At 37.3% G+C, this 17,843-nt stretch overlaps 1 protein-coding gene across 3 annotated transcripts in view; it reads right to left on the minus strand.

The window, feature by feature from the left end:
• AKT3 (AKT serine/threonine kinase 3) overlaps window positions 1-17,843 on the minus strand; it is a 151,762-nt gene that overhangs the window by 52,847 nt on the left and 81,072 nt on the right. For all 3 annotated transcript variants that reach the window (XM_071574985.1, XM_071574976.1, XM_071574994.1), the window contains exons 4-5: window positions 6,062-6,173; window positions 4,380-4,524 (exon numbers count right to left, since the gene is read on the minus strand). In XM_071574985.1, coding sequence (XP_071431086.1) covers window positions 4,380-4,524; window positions 6,062-6,173 — 257 coding nt within the window. The remainder of the gene's footprint in view (window positions 1-4,379; window positions 4,525-6,061; window positions 6,174-17,843) is intronic.

Consider the following 17,843-nt stretch of genomic DNA (forward strand, 5'->3'; position numbering starts at 1 on the left):
ATGCTGCAATTCCTTAGCTTTTAAGTGTTCAACCTGCAACTTCAAAGATGCAAAAGATCTTCAACGTACTACTTAACACCTCAATAGCTGGGTATTTCAAAGCTTTATTAAGGAGAAGAAGCTTTCCATGTATCAAGTTTCTAGCTGTATCAACAGGAATTAAATCTTTTTCCCATGTAATGGTTGATTGGTAGCTTCTAAGCAAACTAACCTTGATGCTCACACACAAACACACTTAGGCATTTTGTAGTGACAGATCTTGTTTTGCTGCCAAAACCACCTCACATCAGGAAGAACAAAACACTTTTTATCCCAGCAAAAACATGGGTAACAGAGATTTCAAAGACTCAGTATCATTTTAACCTAAAGCAAACTTACTTTACACAAGTGAGTGAAAAGTAAATTACCACAGACAAATCTTTAAATGCTCAGCTTTTCCAAAAACTAGTAATATATGTGATAACTCCTAACATATGATACAGGATGTAAAGTGGTGATCCAAACACTGTGTGGCTACCCATATTTAATCAATTAAAGGTAAGACTTCTCAGCTATCATGTTCAGTATTTCAGAAAGTCAGGTTATCTATTTGATATTTCCATGACAACCCCCAAGCAGAAAACTTTGTGGCTTTGTGCAAAAGCAGTGAACATTGGCAAAAAACTGTGAGAAATCCAAAACACATTCAAAACACACTTCGGATAGAAGATGAGCAATTCAGGGCAGAATCCTCCATTTCTTCAGTCACAAGTTACCATGTTTCCTGACAAAGAATAGCTGACAGATTTATTGATAAAGAATACTGAGCTAGTGACTGTAAAAACTTATCATTTCTACCAGTTACAAATTTATGGAATCACAAGCATCCTCCAAGGAGTAACTTTTTCCCACACTTCTGATCTTCTCTAAGAGGCTGGACTTAGAGGGGGACCATCAGAGTCTGAATAAAACCAGCTCAGAAAAGCTGCCCTTTGCCCATACAAAGAAGGAGGATCTTGACTCAGTTGATCACAGACATGATTTGATGTTAGAGGCAGCAAGTCAGTCAAATTGAAAGACTCATTTGCCCAAAATTTGCTTACATAACAGTCAGCAAAGCAGTAATGAACCTAGATGCAAACTCAGTGAAAATAAGTTAACAAAATATGTGTATTTATAAAAGAAAGATAATAGGTTTGCAAGATTTTGAGCCATGGCTTAACAGCACGTTATGGCAGGAGTGTTACTTCTAAGAATAAAATCTTCTCATGCTCTCGTTCTTTGGAAGCTTAGCAGAGGGCTTAGAGATGATACACAGTGCAGGGTAACCCAAGAAGTCTGCCAAAGAACACAAGACCTTGGGAGATAAAAACACAGATGCCATAGCTAAGGGTGTATTGAAAACTGGTGGAAAAATGGAAATACTTCCTAAACCTGAGGGATGCTGGTAAACAAGTTTGGAGCCTCCCATAAGATTGGACTCTTTTTCCTTCACGTTTTTCCCCTAATTTTTCCTTCTCACCATACCCAAATTTTGATTCTTTTTCCTCACTACACAACTTTTAGGTTTCTCCTGAAAAATCTAGTCTTTACTCATCCTGCATCCTGTAAATTACAGTTGTAAAAGCAATGAATCTACATGACGATACACTGACCAAAGAAACGTATAATGTTCAGCCTTCTGTAAAGCCTGTTTACTCCTCTATGTGAGTATCTCTTGACCACCTGAACAGACCATCTGCTATATATGATCTGATAAAAAGAATACACCCTAATACAGGTGTTGAAAATTCCTACTGAGGAACTAATTTTTTTTAAAGTCCTGATGTGCATAATAATTATACTCCTCAGAGTTTTCATCTGACTTCATCAGGGAAAAACTCTACTTAGAAGGAATAGCATAGCAAGAAATAAAAGCAGTTTGCTAAGAATTTCCAGTGTCATGAATTTTAGCAATGCTGTTTGTAAAATTTAAATGGCACACTGACACCATTTAAAAAAATTAGGGAAAAAAGAGGTGCTTTTGGTTCTTCCAGCTAATCTAGCCAGGGACATAGCTGTTATATCTGTTCAAATCAAGCTCCACATCCTAAAGACGGTTTTCTTTTTGCTACCTTTTTAGAGAGGAACAGGCCCAACTCCTCTCTGTCTTACTTCTTAATCTGATTATCTCTTCTACTCATATGTATACCATTTGGTGTATGCACAAGCAAAATTCACTAGGTTTAGATGTAAAATCAGGTGACAAAACAAGCTTTTCTGAAAAAAAGACACATTGTGCAAAAATCCATGAAAGGAAAGAAATCAAATACCAAAAAAAGCAATAAAAAGGCATTAAATCATTATAACTGAAATGGCTCTGATTATATTAACACCTATAAAAGCTTAAACAACAGCTTTTCAGAAACATTTTTATAAAACAGAAACAGTTCTAAAAAGATGTTTATCACCATTTCAATTAACACAGAGGCAGTGACAACTCCACAATGATCACCTATTATTTTTTATTTCAAAAACTTCTGATGATCTTTCACTAAAGTCTTCCAGCAGCAGAAATCTGCAGTGGGATTCTGAGTTCTGTGTCCACTTTTTATTCTTTTTTTAATTGTATCTTTTATAATTAATTTATTATTATTATTATTATTATTATTATTATTATTATTATTATCATTTTGCTCAATTATTAATGTTGAATATCACCATTTTTCATTTCACCTTTGTTTTGTAGAGTTTGCTTTTGGCTTGTTGCCAAAGCCATTAAATATTCAGTAGTTCTGTAGATGCACTGCCCCAGTATATTATTTCAGCATTTCTGAAAGTACAAGCAGCAAGACAGAAACAAAACTGATCCTCTTCCTCCTCCTCCTCCTCCTGTTCCCACAACCGATTTTGCTGTGTGGGAAAATGCCCTGCACTGTGAACAAGGAAAGCACATTCCAGATAAACTACTTGTATCAGACAGGGCTGATTTTGACACCTTGAAAATGCTTGTTGTTAGGTTTGTACTCCACTAAGAGGATACACAGGCTTGGAACAATGCTCAGATCTTTAACAGAACAAAGCCAAATACTTTCCACATAATTGCACGGCCTCTCACAAGGCTGACACATCTTAAACGCTGCCTCTGTGCCATTTATGAAATTTTACCCTGGAGCACAGACATAAAATGTCCATGCCACAAGGCTAAAAGTTCAGTGTCAGCCTGAAAATATACAATCAGAGTATTGTTACAGCTGTATACAACTGGTTTTTACCTTTTTCTACATCAGACAGGTTGGAAAATTGCATACAATGAAACTGCATGAGAGAACTATGTTTTCACTGCAAACTCAAGTACTCAAAAGTTAGGATGTGATGGAACTAAAATTACCTATGACCCCTTTGTTATATTCATAAGAGCATAGTTCCCAGCCCTTGATTCTTCTATGCCTCTTGCTTCATATAGTGCAACAAACAAAATATGTTCTGCGAGTAAAGACATATTCACAATTTCTTTTCAGTGTTCAGCATTCAAAGGCATTCAGGTACACAAGATACAAGACTATTTTGCTCAGCAAACTTCCACTTGGTTTTCTACAGGTTTCACTTCTAGCTAGAAAGAATGAAGCCAGTCCTGTAGAAACTGGTTATTATTTTTCATGCAATTTCAATGCATTTCTTGAGTCATGTTAACTCTCTATAGTAAATGAGAGACATTCATTTAAATGATCCATTCTTCAAGAGCAGTCCACACAGATATACAGGACAAAATGGAAACACATAAGTAAATTTTTGGCATTGGATCTTTAAAATATGCTTCTAAGTTGTCTGTTTAACCTGTTGACTCTGGAGGTACAACCACAGGTATGTTATAGCCAGCAATGTACGTGTTCCTACTTACACCAAAACCTGTGAAGGGCTGCAGAAAAATAAAATGCTGTGTTCTCTTACTTCATTGAAAACTAAAGCAGTTATTTTCCCAGTTAGCAAAAAAACAAGGTCATTAAAAGCCAAATCCTGATAACCTTTCTCATGCAAATTACCTAATTTGTACTGGCGATTATTTGCATGAGAAAGGAGGCAAATATACTTGCCCAAAGAAAATATTTTATTACCATACTTCTAAAAGAGCAAACAAACAAAAGGATGAAATAATAGTCAGACAATAAGCAGAATGTTAACATGTGCCTGAATGGCTGAACTTTGTTTTTCAGAAGTGCTGTATTAGATAGCATAACAAATAAATAAAACGAGAGCAGTTCAGCTTTCTTGAAATAAAACAGATAAGTACTTTTATGTTTGTAATACACTGGAAATTATATAGAAATTCTATTCCCTGTAAAATTACAGCTTTACCCAAATAAACCATTCTACAAAACATTTACATATGAGCTCTGTCAGTTATTTTTTAATGTCATTACCTTTCTTTTATGATGGGTTGTTGAAGCATCCATCTCCTCTTCTCCTATATTGTCTATTTGTGAAGTTGGACTACAATTCATTCTCTCCTCTTCTTGCCTCTGAAGTCTGTCTGCTACAGCCTGGATTGCTTCTGTCCATTCTTCCCTATCGTGAGCAAGACAATATCCCTATTAGAAACTCTTAAAATAATATGTTACAAAGTTTTTCACATGCTACATTGCTTCACATGTTACACAGCAGAAGTCTCATGTAAATGAATCATTTCAATTTCCTTCCAAATTCTGTATTTTGTTAAAGGTGGTGAATTTGATCAGAAAGGATCATTGTATGGTTACTTTCAATTAGTTTCTACTTTTGTAAATATTTTACTAGTGGAAACTTCAAAACACTTGTTCCAGGTATAATACACCTCAGAGCATAGGATGTCATCTGACAATAACTCGCTACTTTAAGACACGTTGGTATTCCCCCTCCCTGCAAGACATTTTCACAACAAATAAAAAAGATTTATTGAACCTTATCATGCGTTCAACTCTTTATCTATCTCCTCTTAAAACCCAACTTCAAGACTTTTTGTCAAATTCCCTTCAAAAGGGCCCTCAAGGGTAACTAAATTTCTACAAGCATCCTAAAAAACAGTGGCTGCACTGAGGGGCAGCCCCAGATGAGGGTTTCTGTGGAGGGACAAGCAGGGCCAGCTGAGCTCATGGCTATTCTGACTGCTGGCTGAGCAGCACAGACACATCAGCCAGCCCATGACCTGCCACAGCCCCATGCAGGCTCAGCCAGCAAGGGATATGGGAAGAGTCTGGTGAGACTTACTGAATGCAGTGGGAGGTGCTGTGTTGCATGCACAGAAGAAAGGCAGGGTGGAGAAAGTACCGAGGTAGAATTAAAAAAAATTCTAAGTGAATATATTCATGAAAGAGAAACAACAGAAAAAGCAAAGTTGTTGGTAACTTATTGATAATAACAGCCAAATCATAGTATTAGTCTCAATAGGACAGATGTCCACAGTGGGAAGATGCAGCGCATCTAACTGGAGACAGAATATAGAATATTTTAGCAAGATACACCATCCCATATGCCATATATGCCATATATCCCACTAGTGGCACTGAGTGCCATGATCCAGTAAACGGATTGGAGTTGGACCAAGGGTTGGACTTGATGATCTCGGAGGTCTTTTCCAACCCCATCAATTCTATGATTCTATGATATTGTCTACATGCTTTTGGCACATTAAAAAAGTTAATTCTTAAGAGTTTGTGAATGTTTACTGAATTGAGAAAAGCTAATAACCAACCATAAAATAAATTATAAGCATACTGCTTTCTGTGCCAAAAGAAAGGAGTACACTAGGAGGAGTAAGACAATGAGGCTGGAAATATTTTAATCCAGGCTTTGGTTGTTCAAAATTTAACACTTCAGAGATATATCATGACATAGTTTTGGCTTATTTGAACACACTCATCCCACCTACTTGCAGGCAACTCTTACACTAGCAATGAACTCAGATAATATTTTACAGAAGCTGACTTAAAAATCTTTAACTAACTGCTCAGATGTGCTCAGAATGTCACAGTTTCAAGTGCTGATTTGCTGTGCAGGCCCAGCAGACACTTTGATGAGGCTTCTGAGTAAGGAGAATTGAAAAGCAAAACAAGAATAAAATCCTCACCGTTCCTCTGGAGTGTCTACATGGAACGTCCTCTCTATGACAGTGGTCCACTGAAGACATCTGATAATGAATGTGTTTGGCTTTGGTCGTTCTGTTTTCATTAGTTGACATTCTAGAGAAATACATGACGAGGCCAGTTAATGGGTGAAGAGCAAATAAAATTACTTAAATGAAATATATACAGCTTATGCATACCCATTCAGGATGTATCCAGCACATACAGGGAAATACAGAACAGGCTTGAACAAAAGGTAGTAGGTAATAATCATAAGGTGAAGAAAGTAGTCAGAGGAATTGATGAAACTTATATTGTTGTCCATGTAAAGAGTGCCATCTCCATTTGAGAACTCAGTCTGTGCTGTGAGGGTAAGATGAGTATTAGATCCCAGATTGCTATAGTATGCCAAGGAAACAGCAGTAGCCAAAGGCATATTTTTCCATCTGCACCTGGCAGGAGGAATATGACATTTTCTCTTCAATGGTAACCATGTCACAGTTACTGATAGCACCGTCACTTCAGGATTAGATTTATTGTAAAATACTCTATCTAAGAAAATCCAGATGTTGAAATTAGTCTGATTACTACACTTAGAACAACCACACACAAACCCCCAGTGGGGCTACCCCAGGAAATAATCTAGTTCTCTTTTTGCCCCAGGGCAGAATCAGGTCTACTTATGCTACTTGTAGGTATTTCTTTACACTTTTCCTAAAATCCATGAGAAGCAACAAAGTCAAACCCCCTGTAAGCAAACTATTCCATCCAAGTATAAAGAAATTAATTACTTTATAGCTGGAAGATTTTTCCTAGGATTTAATGCAACTGTTCCTGTAATTTCAGCATATTGTTTCTTGTCCTATTGTCTAAGTTACTTTATCTTTTCAGCAGCTGTCTGTTTTAGACATTTGAACACTGTTTTTCTCTCTCTTCAGTCTTCTCTGGCCTAAGACAGTTCAACCAATCTGTCCTCATGGGTGGGGCTTTCAGATCCAAATCTTCCTTGTCCCACAATTCTACACATACCATAGACTGCCTATTACTCCTCTGTTGCATGACCCCAGGGGCGGTTCTGTGGTGTAATGGAGAGCACACTGGACTCTGAATCCCAAGGACCTGAGTTCGAGTCTCAGTGGGGACCGTCCCCTGACAGTTCAATGCCTCCCTGCCATCCCATCCCGTCACATCTCGGATGCTCAGCAGGGTCAGCCCCGGTTAGTACCGGGTGCTGTGACAGTCCCGAGGACTTCACTGTCACTGTCCAAGCTCGCTCGGCCGTGGCAGATGGACCTCAGGACTTAAACGGTGGGGCCAGTTCTGCACACGCTGTGCCTCACCTAAAAAATCCACTGCACAGGCTGGAAGGGCACACCCACGTGGGGAGAGCCCTGCCCAAATCTGCGTTCGTGAAGTCTGGCCACACAGGCATGACCCCAACACTGATAAATCAGACAATTCTTTGATAACACTATGTATTAGTTTTACAGTGTAACATACTGCACTCAACATTACAACTGCAAAATACTGACCAACTAGAACTCCTTATTCATGCAAATATATTTAAACATTTTTCTGAAGTTAAGGTTACTCTACCGAAAATGTAACTTGTTTTCCTGCAGCTACCACAAAATAGACTCAAGCATCACATCTCATGTTCTGGAATGCTATCACTCGTTCAAGGCTGATCCAGATCAGATGTGTGATCTAGAATGATTCATCAGGTTCACAAATCAATCAATAATGCTATGGCAGCTGAATTCCTGTTCACATACAATCTGCTGTAACTTCCTTTTCATATAGCTACCACCTACCAGTTGACCCACACCTTTTCCTTATGTAGTTGACTACTCTTTAGCATAAAACTTTGCACTTATTCTCGGTGAATTACATTTTATTTATTCCAGTTAATGTCAAGGCTTTACAGAAATCACATAACATGGACCATCTCACAAAGTATGCTTTTCTTTCACAGAAGTAAATTACTTTGGCTTGACACATTTTTTTCTTTACAAATTCAGGATCCTGAAACCTCAACTATCATCCACTACAACTTTTTATTTGAAATAGCAGAGAAGAGTGGAAGTGGCTATGTTTCTCAGTACTATTTTTTTCTGCAGCTTAGCAGAACACCTTGGAAGCTGAACAGACACAGGTGTAAGAAACAAAATAGGAGTAAATATTGTTCTATGCAGATGTGTATTCCTTGATGAACATACTTAGATACTCACCATACATCTATAAATTATTACATAAGTCAGACTGCTCACTTGTAAAGGAGATGACATTCCATTTAAGAAACATTTCATTAAGAAAGCGAAAGAATAGTTTACCCTCACTGCTCATATCCACTCTGCTAGCTCTTGGATGGGATAAGAGCCATCTTCAACATGTAGAGGAAAGAGCTACAGCAGGATGGAAACAGGAAGAGGGAATTTAACACAAAAGCTGGAAGAGAAACAAGGAGGACAAAAGCTCAGTGAAATAGGAGCAGCTTAGACTACTTAACCTGGCTGGTAGCTGGGTGCAAATATTACTTGTGAGATCAAAGAAACCCCCATCTTCAGGGATATGGTCCAAGTCAAACTGTAATCACAATGACAGTGAATCTAGGTTTAACTGGCTATTTCTTCTTAACTTCCTTGGCCATAGCTCTAACGAATGCATGGGGCTACCTTCGTAACACAAGAGCGCAGAAGCATTGTCTGCTCTAAGATTATCTCATCTTACTCCTGACAAAACCATCCTCTCATCTTTAATCCTATTACACTTCAGTCACGTAGGCTGAAATTTTCTTTACTGGGTGTCTGCCTAAAGCTGCACACTGCTGGAAAATACTGCTTTTTGGAGATGAGACTTAAAACTTGGCAAATCAAGACTTTTGATATCCTTTTAGTATTCCTGTGAAAATGTAAGGCATCTGGTCACACTACATGTGGGAGGGATAAGTGTGCAGTGGGAGGAGGGTAAAAAACACAATAACAATTACTAAAGCATAAAATCATTGAAAAACTATGCATTGAGTATAATCCAGAGGTTACAGCCATCTTCTGCCTCAATGGCAATGCTAAATGGAAGGCTCTTTCACCTATATTCATAATGCCTCATCCTCAGATAAAATGAAAATATGTAGAAAGATGACATACAGCAAGTTATTTACAGGAGAGATGTCAGGAACAAAAATCTAGGGAACAAAAGGGGAGGAGTGGAAATGGGTCAGGCAAAAGGCTGAAACCTATGCAAGAAAGAAAACCGTGTGGGATAGCTGAAGTACAGCTAAACTAGAGCAGCTCATTTAGCGGAAGGAAGGTAAAAGAAGTTGCCAGGAAGGAAAGTGAGGTGACTGCATTAGAACAACCTGAAGGCAAAAAAGTATAGAGACAAATCTGCAGAAAAATCTGTACCAATCAAAAAGCACATCCTCTCCAGTGCCTGTAATTGAACTTGGCCATTTATTTTCTCTTTGCAAATACATAACAAAAATACATACATTTAAACTGCATTACGTTTTTCAACTCAAGTATGAAAAAAATGGAACTAATAGAATCACATCTGCCTGTGCCCAAATGCTATCTATAATATGGTCTTTTCCCATAAAGAGTATACCATATATTGTGTAACAAATATTTACATTGTTAAATGCATTGTATAAACCTCTATCTAACATACTACCTATATTAATTTTTTTCAGTCAATCCTCCAAGTGATGATGCACATTTTTAATGAGAACAAAACATACAGATGCATATACTGAGACCTGTAACTACAAGAGTATTTATTCTCTGAGTTTTCCTCACAGAGGATGAACTAAATTAAAGGTAATAAAAAAACCCCTTAACAATTAAAAATGTATCTGAAAACATTAAAAAAACTCCAACAAATAATAATAACAACAAGAAGTGGAGGACCAGTATATCTCCAAAAGTGATGTGCTACTCATCCTTCTTAAGTAAATAACAGTAACTGAAGTCTGCTGATATTTATTAGGCCCACATGTTTCATAAGCTGCTGTATACAAAATGTATGGGATAAAGAGTATTTCTGCCATGACTGCAAAATTAATAAAAACTTCTCCGTGAATATCTTTCACCTACCACTAGGGAAAAAAAAATCTATTAAGATGAATAAGTGCTGTACTACACAGTTACTGCTAATTACCAAAATATTTTTCTACTAATTAGTGGGGAAACTATAGTAGTTTTAGACAGAGTGAATAGTTTGGAAACTACAAAAGCACAGAAGAAAGAGTAAAACTGGCTACTGAAAGCTGGCTCCGAATGCTCGAGTGATAGTTGGGTCATTACCAAGAGTAGAGAACATTCTACCATAATGTCTTCAAGTTTGCTACTATACATAAACATATGTAATTAAAAGGCTGAATCTCAACTCAAAACAGTTGGAAGTCTAAATTATAATTCAAAAAGATGAGTAAGCCAGTAAACAGACAGACTCAACTTTGTGTTCTTGTATGCTAGCCATCTACGACTTGGAATTACACATTTGAATCCTGAAGATTTCTGTCTTCCTGGGTGAAACATCAGTCATCAGAATTTCCCCCTTCAGTATTAGAGGGGAGGAAAAACCAACGTGGAGAACACTTGTTCAAAGCAGCAAAATACAAAATCAGTAAAAAAAATTGACATCTCTGTTCCAGTAAGTGTGCAGCACTCATTTGGCCATTTCTGGATGTACACAGAAAAAGGAAAATGAATTAAAACAATATAAAGAAATGCAATGGATGTTTCTCTAGTATTAAACTCCTCTTTAAAAAAAAAAAAAAACAAAAACAAAAAAACAAACAACAAACAAAAGACCAAAAAAACCACCAAAGTCATGCACATACAAGAGGTTAACTTCCATCTCCATATCTACGACCAACCTAATTCTAAAATGTTGGACTATCTTTTTTCAAATAACTGCTACTATCTAAATTAAGTAGTTATGCTAGTTAACTCTCCTGAGCAACTCTAACTACAAACTGTATTTCAAAACGTTCTGTTTACTTTACACCATTCTGAACCACAGATGACAAAGTTTGCTTGAAGCTGTAATTACTCTGCAAAGCTGGGAAGCCAATTAGAGGGCCTGAAACCTGCCAGTTCCAAAAAAAAAAAAAAAAGCACAGATCATCTGTTCAGATTTTATTAAAAAGTTTAAAGTTTGAATTCTATAACTTTAACCGTATAATCACCAGTATCATTTTGCTAAATGTAGTCATTCAACATACAAAGAGAAATAGAAAGAACACTAATACCATTTTATTATTTCATATAGGAAAGGTTTCAACTTCAGCAGAATGTGTTGATACGGCTAGACAAGAATACTAAACACACAAGCAGCCATAAAAAATTGCACTAAAAAATGAACAGAAGGCTGTGTATCTGAGAAATTATTTCTAATACAGACTGAGTTTTAGCATAAAGGATAACTTCCTGTGATTATCAAATGATATTTTAAAAAGTATCAAGGCACTGCTTGTATTGTTTAGAATATATGCACTTTTAAACACATAATGTGCTTATATACAGATCTATATCTATGTATCTATTTGCATTATAATTTAACCATGATTTCTTATTCTTACCTTAATGTTTCCTTCACAACATAAACACTTTTGTCCCAACCTTTCCCTCTTTAATTGCTACTCCTATTTTTTAGTTTCTCAAATCAAAATTTAATAAACACACTGCTGAAAAATATCCTTTTCCATTATTGCTACTCTGCACTCTGAATCCACACTTCTCTGATGACCCTTTTTTTAGACAAGTAGCAGACAACTAGCAAAACTGACAAACCATTTTCAAAACACTGACACATGCTTTTGCTCAAATATATATGAAAAGTTATGATATTTACATCCATGTACAAATATATGTGTGTACTCACACACGCACCTTAGTGTGATCACCTCTGAACTCTCCCACTTGTTTACCCACTCCTTATGGGAAATCTACTTTTCTGTGGCTTTCCTAAAGGCTTTGTTCTTTCTCACTGTATCTTATCTAAGGGGAGTATCACCTCAAAAATAGGTTTGGTCACATAGATATTTATGTGAACAATTTAGTATCCCTTCCTTGATCCCAACAAATGCAGGATTACCCTAAAAATGTCATCCCCAAAACTGATGAACATATAATTTTTGTCCATTGTCCCCTTGATCATATCACTCTTTCTGTGGCATTCCTCATTTCTTACCCAGCTCTATCAATATCAACTATAAGTAGCTTTTCAAATGGTTTGTCCCTGCAGCCTACCCTTACCCTTATCACTCTTTATTCAGTATCAAAATGCCATCCATCCTTCCACTGTCACAATTTCAGCACCAGTTCCCAAAACCCTTTTCTAATTTCTCTGTTTACCAAACTAGTTCCCTTTTAAATGCTCCTTAAAACTCTCCTTCATCATGCTATAAAAACAGGAGGGATGAAGGAGGGAGGAAGAAAAGAGTAAAAATCTAACCTTGACAATGGATTAGTTGTTGATGTGCTGAGACCACTGCCTGTACTACAGGCTAATACTGTCTCATTGTTTTCTCATACTCCCCCCATCTGTTTGCATCCATCTGCTGTTCCTTGTTTTATATTTGGAATTTCAGTATTTTGGAGCAGGGACTGACTTTTTGTTCTGTATGGGTAGAAATCCCACTTCTGTGGGGCTCAGCTCCTGACAAGTACTTATATGTGCTTTGATAACAACATATATGACTGAATAATAAACACAAAAAAAACCCTTAATTACATCCCTTGAACATGTAAAAGATGAAATTTGATGCATTTCATCATGCTAGAAAGTCTTTTACTCCCAATACTTCAAGAAGTATCAAAGTAGCAACCATTCTTCCTGTCATCACAACTAGTTTGCCACTTGCCCTTCATGCAAAGAGGGAGACTGAAAACAGAACATTTCTGCATGGGTTTTGCCTGGGCTTTACTTTGTCTTCATTGAAGACAGTAAATTATACATCTTTCTCTGTCTTTCATGCAAACACCTTAATTTTATTTGTGTGTGTGTGTGGCTCGGCTTTGCTAACGATTTGGGAAGGGCTGTCCCCCCACATGGGTGTGACCTTCCAGCCTGCGCAGTGGATTTTTTAGGTGAGGCACAGCGAATTTTATTTAAGCAACTGGTGTATCTTACCAGCACAGAAACTCCCAGGCCTGGCTATAAAACAAACCTGCCATGCTTATCCCTGGCCCTACACAGACATAACTGGAAATTTCAGGATGCTATACTGGTGACTGTGAAAGCACCACCTGTTAAAATGAAAGGATGAAATCAAGGAACGTTTTCATTTGTGACCTAAGACAATGACTTAATCCAAACTTCTAAGTCAAATGACAGAATACCAACTATACCATCTAGAAACCATTCACAAAGTAATATGAAAGCCTCTCAAAGAAAATTACTGGTCCAGTTTTCCAGAAAGCTAAACATTTCCCCATCAAACAGAGATGGAAATATTTCTTTTGCACATTGGATTTGAGTATGAATTTCCACAGGTGCATTTGCATATGCAGTATATTACAAATAGACACCTTTTTCTCTCCACAAGTATTTTCACAGTTGAATGAACATTATTTATTCAGTTTCACTATTATTATTTTGGAATCAAACCTACACTGAAATTTTAAGTATCTATAGTTACATGCTCATCTCTGGGTTCACACCATCCAGCATAGTCACAATTTTAAAAAATAGACTAAATCTCACCCAAAAGTTACTTGTGGATTTGCACACAAAGTCCTGTCTAATAGTAAAGTATTTTGATACACAATTTAATCACATATAAAGACATAAATATATTTCCTACCCATTTCTTTCAAGAATGTCTTTAGAATTCTTTAAAGCCCTAATATGGTTCCCCTGAATCCTTTTAATTTTCACATTTTGAAAATATTTAAATCCTCAAAATAAAATCTCATCTTTGGCCCAACGAAAAATTAAGAGTGGGAAAAAGTAGCACAGATCCTCCACTTAGAATAGCAAAGATTGATGTCTGCAGAAAAAATAAAAGTAAAATAAACTATAAAACCTTACATTCTCATAATAACTAAAATTTGCTTTTTCTTTTCAAAGACAAGAAAAATAGTAGCTGTACCGCAGAGTGCTTAAAAAGCACTATCTTTCAAGATAGGAAAGAAATTTCAGGTGACATCATTTTTGGCCAAAACTCAAAGACTACTGAGAAGGGATACAGATCTTCCCAATTATTTCCCTTATAAAGATCAAAATGAAGGCAAAGGGCCAATTCTTAGAGATACTTCATCCCAAATGTGCTGTGTGGTTACCTACATACTCATTGCGTATGTGAGGGGATTTTTTCTGATCAGTGAAGTCACACATGTTCCTTAAGTAGAACTGAAGTAGAACTCTTCCCCACTCTGCTTTCTCAAATAATGATGGTGATCAAAGATGAAAGTCATTTACACAAAGCAGCACTGATTCCACTTATGCAACAGTGGACCAGTTGAAAACGGTGTTATGAGGCCATGTTGCATTTTTGGGGGTTTAGGGTGGTTTTTTTTCTTAGTCATACCAATTGAATCCAAATTATTTTTAAACTGGTTCTGACTGCATAAATGCCTAAGCAAAAGCAATTTAAATTAACATATTTTATTTTACATTTCAAGTGGGCTAGGAATGCACACCCACTCAGTTACTGTGACTCAGTCAATCAAGAGTATCTGTTTAAGCTACAGCAGCTTGATGACTTGCAACTGCTTCTCTCTACCTGGAAAGAGCTGAACTGATTTTGAACCAGCCAGTTCCAGTAAGCTCACACTTCTGAATTTACCCCTGAAAACCAGTATCAACTGGCTTTAAGTTTTCACAATGAACTTCCCACCAGTGTAATTACACCACCTTCATTTATCTTCAAGTGTACTGTTACATACCACAGCACAGCTTTTTGTGAGTCTCAGTGTCAGGACATGAGCATCAAGGGACTAACAGCATACTTCATATACACAGCACTCTTAACTCCCATTTAAAAGGCAGCAGCTCTGCTTGGTGTAAAATCAGCTGGCTCCACAAGAGAAGAACTAGAGTGATATTTAAATACTATCCAGTGTCACCAGATCTGGTTGATTTGTTCACCCCTGCAACCTTGCAGCAGGTCCAAGATGCAGTGTGGGGCACCCACTGCTGCCTTCCATGTGCACCTGAAACTGGGAGAGTAGTGGCCACAGGTAAAAGTCCATTCAGGACACCAGAGGGCAGTCCTGTATTCTTCGCCAGGGCTCAGCTCAGTCCCCCTCTTGCACCATCAGTCAACTCTGTTTCACCTTCAGTGCTCCATGAAGAGAGATCCCCACCCTCCATTTCAGGCCCATGGGGTTGCTCTGCATTTTGGGTGGCTTTCAATGCACTGATGCATGTGTGCTGCCTCAGTCTCTCCCTCTCTAAGTAAGGTGTCTATCTGTTTACATATCCACTTCCAAATGCTTTCCCCCCACATTTCCAACCAGAACACTCCAAGGAAAAGGAATGACCTTTGAACACTCCACCCTATGACAAAACACCATCCCATGAGAAACGCTTTATTTAGCAAAGACATATTTATCACTGGAAGCACTCTTTAGCAGTATGTAAAATAACTTCATGCTTTCCCATCTTCTTGTCATTCCCAACAGAGTACAGAGATGACACAAGACCAGGGAAAGAGTAATGCTTAGGTGCAGAACTTTAGGGAGAAGAGAGATAGTATGGCTGGGAAAGAGCCTTACTTTTGCAAAAGTAAAGCTCATGCCACAGGAATGGAAGGCAGGGGACACTGGTGGGAAAATATCTATATGATGGAAGTAACTAGCTTGACAGAGCTGGTTATAGAAGTTTTAAACTACAGAACAAGCATCATACAAAGCAGAGCTGTGCAAACTTTCCAGTGTTTAACCCCAACAGTAGTACAAAAATAATACCACAGCCTTGGCCTTTTCTGCTTAAATAACAAGCTGCAAGCAAGAGCCAAAGACGTCTATCAACTGGAAAGCAAAAAGCAGACTGAGACCACACTCTCTCACTTTACAGATAGCTACAAAGATTACATGAAGATAGGACTGTAAAGACATATCTTTAAGTCCCTGCCAACCTAATCAAGATGGTATTAACAGTGATCTCACACTCCATCTGCCTGGCTAGTAATTTATGAAAAACGTACTTCACTATTACAGGAAAAATATGTTGCACTGCTTGTGGCCACAAACCTACTGCAGCAGTTCGTGAACTTTGGATCAGAGGCCGCAAGATCAGTTCTTGACATTTACCAGGTACTTCCCATGAGATGTGATTCATTCATACAACAAGTTTGTTTGTTTGTTTGCCCTACTGATGATCTCATCTTCAGACAGATAAAATAGCTGATGAAAAACTTAAGAGTCCCTTGCAATTTGGAGTGCAATACCCTACTGTTCTGCTTTTCATCCTGTGAATTCTGCATAGGCACTTCATTTAACTTCATGGGACTCTTTTTATGAGTGATGTATCTCCCTAATCTTGCACTGATAAGCAATCATTTCTGATAAAATTACTCCTTTTCCGTCCAGAAAACAGAAAAAGTCATCTTGCTTATCAAAACTGTATTTTTTTCCATTAATATTGCATGCTTGTTCCTTTAGCTTACATTGCCTTAGAGTCGGACCTATGGGACTTGCCAGTTGCAGAAAGGTTTGTGCTTTTTAGGAGGGGTGAGGGAGGAAATAGTGGAAGTGGTGATTGTGTCATTTTGGAAAACAATATGAAGTCTTTCAATTTACTGCAACACAAAGTTCAAGGAGAGCATTCTAATACTAGACTTATATAACATGACCTCTGGGTACCTAAAAAAGCCTAACCAACAACAGTATCAACACACTAGAATTAATTGCTAATTATGCATTTCTTTGCTTAGCACAACTTCCATTTGGATCACCCTTTTAGTTACTGTAGCAGGAAGACAGGATATGCAATGAAGAACATGGTAAAACAGGAAAAAAAACCCTACTGTGTTTCTAAAAATGGTCTTTCAGTTGTGCACTGGGGAAAAAGTATCTGGACAACTACTAAACTAAAGAAGTTACAATATGCAGAGCAATAACTAAGGAATAACAGTCTATGTTCTAGTCAATTCCTACACATATGAATAACCTGCTGAATAGCAGCAAGCAAAATGAGCCTCTAATACTACTGGAAGGCTTGCACACTCAGTATCATTTGCAAGAATTCCATCACAATCAGAAAATGTAAAGTTTTCCTGCTCTGACTGTGAGACGAGATGTGAGCTTAGAGCATGGGATTATTTTGTCACCAAATAAAATACACAAATTACTTTGTACACACAAAAGCTGAGTCAATTTCAAGAACAATTTTACCAAGAAAATAGAAAAATTCAGTCTCAGTAGCATTTCTTCCGTCTTTAGCAACGCAGATGAAGGGAACCCTTTCCCTAAATACACATATTCTTGTGTATCCTGGACTCCTCTAGAAAACTAAACACTGTTACTTATTGTATTGCCGTACCCAAACACAATTTTGAAAGAAAATGGGTAAATTTTCAGGTGTTCCTCTGAAAGGTTGTAGCTATGATGTCTGCAACTCATACTCAGGGAGATTTTTCTGCCCCCTTGATTTTGCTCCTGTAATACTTTCATTTCTGTTCACTCTTCTACCAATCTCATTCTGACAGATCAAAAAAACTACAGATTTGTCTTTTAGAAACATTCTTGGAAAACAAGCAATCTTCATTTTATCCAACAGATACACACTTTGTAGCTTTGTTAATATATGCAAATTGTCTGATTGCTTAAAATTACT

This window comes from Pithys albifrons, chromosome 2 (genome assembly GCF_047495875.1).
Source record: "Pithys albifrons albifrons isolate INPA30051 chromosome 2, PitAlb_v1, whole genome shotgun sequence".
In the NCBI taxonomy this organism is placed as follows: Eukaryota; Metazoa; Chordata; class Aves; order Passeriformes; family Thamnophilidae; genus Pithys; species Pithys albifrons.